This window comes from Oncorhynchus mykiss, chromosome 18 (genome assembly GCF_013265735.2).
Source record: "Oncorhynchus mykiss isolate Arlee chromosome 18, USDA_OmykA_1.1, whole genome shotgun sequence".
Taxonomy (NCBI): Eukaryota; Metazoa; Chordata; class Actinopteri; order Salmoniformes; family Salmonidae; genus Oncorhynchus; species Oncorhynchus mykiss.
Window position 1 is genome coordinate 17,572,580 of NC_048582.1, and position 6,326 is coordinate 17,578,905.

The 6,326-nt window shown below is 46.8% G+C and overlaps 1 protein-coding gene across 2 annotated transcripts in view; it reads right to left on the reverse strand.

Moving 5' to 3' along the window:
* Positions 1 to 3,672: 3,672 nt before the first annotated feature.
* Positions 3,673 to 6,326, reverse strand: part of LOC110527367 (NLR family CARD domain-containing protein 3) — a 16,105-nt gene continuing 13,451 nt past the window's right edge. For both annotated transcript variants that reach the window (XM_036952075.1, XM_036952076.1), the window contains exon 9: positions 3,673 to 4,448. In XM_036952075.1, the coding sequence (XP_036807970.1) occupies positions 3,913 to 4,448 (536 nt within the window). In that variant the 3' untranslated portion in view covers positions 3,673 to 3,912. The remainder of the gene's footprint in view (positions 4,449 to 6,326) is intronic.

A 6,326-nucleotide genomic window follows, 5' to 3' on the forward strand; every position in this document is an offset into this window, starting at 1 on the left:
CACCACCCTCCTCATCATGGCACTGCTGCCTATACCCTGAGGCTGGCTAAGGTGGTGGTGGGCGAAATAGGCTTTTTGACCCCAGGCATTATAGAATGACAACAATTACCTCAGCTCGTCTCTTTAGCGTTTTGGTCAAGACAAGCTGGCTGCAGTCTGACTGGCCTCAGGCCAAGCTAGGCCATTAGTGCCTGGCCACATTAGAGATGCATTAGGTCAGAGCCTAAACTGTCCTGCACCCCAGCTGCTAACCGAGGCCCTCAGTGAGGGGCCATGTTGGGGCCAGGACCGGGACCTGCTCTCTGGGCTCAAATGGTACTATGGGGTTTTACACACAAACACACGCACTCACAGCCTGTTTATCACAACAAGGTAACTCCATCCCGGCCTATGTGTTAATACTGTATGAAAACTTATATTGGACAAAATTGTCAGCAGTCCTTTTGAACTTTTAGTATGTGTGTACTAATATACTAGTTGTTCAGGTGTAGCACAGTGTGTGCATCTGTGTGTGTGTGTGTTTTGAAGGCTGCTCGCTGGACTGGCTCCGCGACACCATGTGGTCGCCTCATATCCCCAGGCTGCCTTTTCCAATCACTGCCTGCCTCTCTCCCTCCCTCCCTCCGCTCACAACAGATAAGAGGCCAATCAGTGTTGGCTTGGGTACACATGCTTGTTCCTGAATGAGGGAGGAGGTGGGGGTTGTTGAAGAAGGCCTGGGGATATGTATGGTGCGCTGGCATCCATGACAAAAGCATACGCCTGTTTCCACAAGGGGGGGGGGGGGGGGGGGGGGGGGGCAACTCTCTCTCTCCACTCACCTCACGCCTGCCTCTCCTCTGAGATTAGTTATTAAGCAATTTGGGGGATACACACTCCCTCACACTCATACACACACACACACACACACACACACTAAGAGGAGACAAGCGGTTTACACTATGCAAAGCATTCTCTATGAAGGATGAGTTGGGGGAACTCTTGACAGAGAATAGCAGGGTCTTGAATTAATGTAGGTGGTTGCAAGCCTGTTTGTCTCGAAGGAGTACCAGAGGAACGAGAGAGCCAAGGAGAGGAATAGGAAACACTATTAATAAATACGGCCGGCAGGCAGTCGGGTAGGTAGGCGGGTAGGTAGGCAGGCAGGCAGGTAGGCAGGCAGGTAGATAGGCGGGTAGGCAGGCAGGTGGGTAGGTAGGTAGGTAGGTAGGTAGGTAGGTAGGTAGTCAGGCAGGTAGGTAGGTAGGTAGGTAGGTAGGAGGTAGGTAGGAGGTAGGTAGGTAGGCGGGTAGGTGGATAGGTAGGCGGATAGGTAAGTAGGTAGGTAGGTAGTTAGGCAGGTAGGTAGGTAGGCGGATAGGTAGGTAGGCAGGCAGGTAGGTAGGTAGGTAGGTGGATAGGTAGGTAGGCAGGTAGGTAGGTACGGAGGGAAGGTAGGTAGGTAGGTAGGTAGGTAGGTAGGTAGGTAGGTAGGTAGGTAGGTAGGTAGGTGGATAGGTAGGTGGATAGGTAGGTAGGTAGGTATAGAAGTAGAAATATAGAGAGGGAGATCATGTCTTTGATATATTGATGCTGTCTACTTCTGCAGCTTGTTAGGCCTTGGTTAGAGAGGAGAGAGGGGTATCACCCAGCTTATCTTAGAGGACATCAGTACAGGCTGGGGGAGGATGCCCTTGGACATGTTCTCATTCCCACAACACTGTATGACTACCTCTCTAACTTTCTATGTCTAATTTGGTGGAATCTTTACTAATATGCATACTGTAGATACATACACATGAATGGTAATAATATAGTAACTACAAGGTATACTCCAAGGGAATCCATTGATAATTTACTGGCCATGCACAAATGTGTTGCAACAGCCCCTGTCGTCCATTGTGATCTATAGGAGGTTCTCTGTTACATATCAGTGGGGTAAATACCAGGGAAAATGAGCTTGTGCAGACTGGCCCTCTGAGTCCATGTTTGTGGATGGACCATAATGGATTCTTAAAGCGATGAATGGCTTATAGGCATGACAGCCATGTTTCAGCGGGATGGGCTTATCCACGGCACAGGGCACTAAGGATATTAGGGAATCAGCGTAAAGCGCAGAGGAGACGACGACAGGAATAAAGCCTTGGCTCGCTGGTAAGCCCTCTCCCTCCTCCCTCGCCAGCCAGACCAGCCTGGAAACGTACGTGGTGGAGATGAGGAAGCAAGAAGACTTGGCACACAGCCATATTGTGTGTTCATATCCCCATTACTTGTTATGTGGTTCATTTTGTGGGCCATAGCCAACAATTAATAAGTGTCACTCAATCTGTCATCATAGTGACTGGAGGTCATCGTTGTCTGTTGTGGCAGTGTCTTTCAGGATGAATGTCTGCTGGAATGCCTTGGTAGTCCATACGGAACAATGACTGGATTGGATAGAAGCCAATTTCCTAATGACTGTGAGTGAGCGAGGTAGCCTATCATAGATGTGCCAACAAGCAACCAGGCATCCATAATATAGGTCCAATATTTGAATGTACTTCTCCTTATACAGTATATCTCTTTCAGTCTAACAGTTGGCAAGGTATTTGTTATCTATTCAGATATATTTTTAACTAAGCGCAGAAATCCAGATTAATAAAATGCTGTCATTAAAACTCATTACAAAAACGAAGCACTAACATTGTCTTGTTTGAAGTAATTAGAACCTAGTGTCATGTTTCACAGTTTAAACATGAAGAACTCTCTCCTCGGCACGCGCACACACACACACACACACACACAGACACACACACACACACACACACACACACACACACACACACACACACACAAATATCTCCACAACCCAATCTGCTGAGGCTCCCCTGTCCTGTCAGAGTGGGACTGAGGCAGAGGTTTGATTTATGTGGCACCCCTCACCCCCCACTGTGAATTAGAGACCACGGGTCGAACACTATTTTTCTTTGTGAGCAGGGGCATGCTCGTGGCTAAAACCAGGGCAAACACCGTTTATCATTAGCTTGACGACAGCATTCCTTAGGCGAATTAACCACGCCACCATATCGACTGGCACGGGCCGGGAGTCTGCGCCCCTTCACTTTGATTCATCTCCCAGAATTCCCATTCCAACTCTATCAAAGTAATCTCAGTGAAGACACAGCATTGATCTCTAAACACACACACACACACACACACACACACACACACACACACACACACACACACACACACACACACACACACACACACACATCTAGTCAAACCAGGTCTGCAGTGTGCTTCTTACCTCCTCTTCTAGATGCAGAGATTATCTGCACTTGCATACTACTTGATAGACCCATGAAGTGATGTTTACCCTTGCCCATTCATGTACTGTAACCTATTGCTGCTCACTGCCTTGTGCCCCAGTCTCTCAATAATATCAAATAAGTGTCTGTACCAGAGGAGGCTGTTGAGGGGAGGACGGCTGATAATTATATCTGGAATGGAGTAAATGGAATGGCATTAAGTTATTTGATACCATTCTACTGATTCCTCTCCAGTCATTACCACGAGCCCGTCCTCCCCAGTTAAGGTGCCACCAGCCTCCTGTGGTATGTACAATGTATCCTACTTTAGTAAAATATTGAAAGACGCCAACAGCACCTATGCTTATTGTATCTAAAAGTAGAACGTAAAAAAAACAGAACATTCTAGAAACATTTTATTACAAACAATAAAGAAAAGCAATAACAACTAGAGATTTTAAATGGGAGGTTTTTTACAGCAATGGGATGATTCTAGTTACAAGGTCAGTCAGCTTTAGAGATGTACGGTATATTCATGTCATGATTAGAGTGAAACATATCCCATCAGGTCACTCAGATGTGATTGAACAGGAAGGAGTATGACTTCTCTGAAGACTCAGGTGTTCCTCCAGGACACAGGAGGTTATTCTACCTGACACAGGGTCACAGTCCCTGTGTCACCGCCTACATAAAACCCTGGGTAGACGGGCTCAGTGAATGTAGAGTGGAATGTGTGCAGGTGGGTCAGTGTGTCAGAGGAGACGCTGTAGAATGACAGCGTGCCGGCCGGCCAGTCCAGATACACTCCCACTCTGTTCGAGCGGGACGTGGGGACAGGTATGTCAGTTCTCTTATAATTGTGCCTGGCAGAGTAACTGTCATAAAAGCTGTTCAGATTCCAGGACTTGTCATTGGCTCCAAGCCGACTGTCAGGACCCTTTCCTCTCCTGCTGATTCCTATATATGTTACCGCGATACAAGCCCTCCCACTCAACTCTACCTCCCAGTAGCAGCACCCAGTCAGACCCTCTCTACACAGCACCTGTTCATAGTCCTCAAATCTCTCTGGGTGATCAGAACACGGCTGCTCCCTCCAGGTCCATTCCACCTTCCTGTTCTCCTCAGACAGAGAGAGGGTTCTGTGTGCTGTGTTTGGGTCCAGTGTCAGATCACAGGCATCTAAATGGGGGAGAGCAGGATTGAAATATACTGTATTTGGGGAGAAAAACCCTTGGAAAGCATGTATTTGAAAATGCACAGTATGTCACGGCTGTCGAAAGAAGCGGACCAAGGCCAAGCGTGGTGAGCGTACATATTCCTTTTACTTGAATGAATGTCGCCAACAAAACAAAGACACGACCGTGACACTTAGTTGTGCTATAATGCCACTAACAAAGTTAACTACCCACAAAGACAGGTGGGAAAAAGGGCTGCCTAAGTATGGTTCCCTATCAGAGACAACGATAGACAGCTGTCCCTGATTGAGAACCATACCCGGCCAAAACAAAGAAATACAAAACATAGAAAATAGAACATAGAATGCCCACCCAAATCACACCCCGACCAAAACAAAATAGAGACATAAAAAGCTCTAAGGTCAGGGAGTGACACAGTATTTACACAAACATTTAAATACTAATTTGACCCCGGGTCTGTTTGGAATTTGAAATACTGTATTCAGGAATATGTTTTTTTTTTAAATACTTTAAAGTATTTCCAATAGAATACGTTGATTAGGGCCACATTATTTGTGAAAATACTCAAATACACAGAAAATAAGCATTTAAACATCACATAATCGAACACATGTATTAAACCCAGGTCCAACACACACAGCCTATGTCCATGCATTAAACCCAGGTCCAACACACACAGCCTATGTCCATGCATTAAACCCAGGTCCAACACACACAGCCTATGTCCATGCATTAAACCCAGGTCCAACACACACAGCCTATGTCCATGCATTAAACCCAGGTCCAACACACACAGCCTGTGTCCATGCATTAATCCCAGGTCCAATACACACAGCCAATGTCCATGCATTAAACCCAGGTCCAACACACACAGCCTATGTCCATGCATTAAACCCAGGTCCAATACACACAGCCTATGTCCATGCATTAAACCCAGGTCCAACACACACAGCCTATGTTCATGCATTAAACCCAGGTCCAACACACACAGCCTATGTCCATGCATTAAACCCAGGTCCAACACACACAGCCTATGTCCATGCATTAAACCCAGGTCCAACACACACAGCCTATGTCCATGCATTAAACCCAGGTCCAACACACACAGCCTATGTCCATGCATTAATCCCAGGTCCAATACACACAGCCTATGTCCATGCATTAAACCCAGGTCCAACACACACAGCCTATGTCCATGCATTAAACCCAGGTCCAACACACACAGCCTATGTCCATGCATTAAACCCAGGTCCAACACACACAGCCTATGTCCATGCATTAAACCCAGGTCCAACACACACAGCCTATGTCCATGCATTAAACCCAGGTCCAACACACACAGCCTGTGTCCATGCATTAATCCCAGGTCCAATACACACAGCCTATGTCCATGCATTAAACCCAGGTCCAACACACACAGCCTATGTCCATGCATTAAACCCAGGTCCAATACACACAGCCTATGTCCATGCATTAAACCCAGGTCCAACACACACAGCCTATGTTCATGCATTAATCCCAGGTCCAATACACACAGCCTATGTCCATGCATTAAACCCAGGTCCAACACACACAGCCTATGTCCATGCATTAATCCCAGGTCCAATACACACAGCCTATGTCCATGCATTAAACCCAGGTCCAACACACACAGCCTATGTCCATGCATTAAACCCAGGTCCAACACACACAGCCTATGTCCATGCATTAATCCCAGGTCCAATACACACAGCCTATGTCCATGCATTAAACCCAGGTCCAACACACACAGCCTATGTCCATGCATTAAACCCAGGTCCAACACACACAGCCTATGTCCATGCATTAAACCCATGTCCAACACACACAGCCTATGTCCATG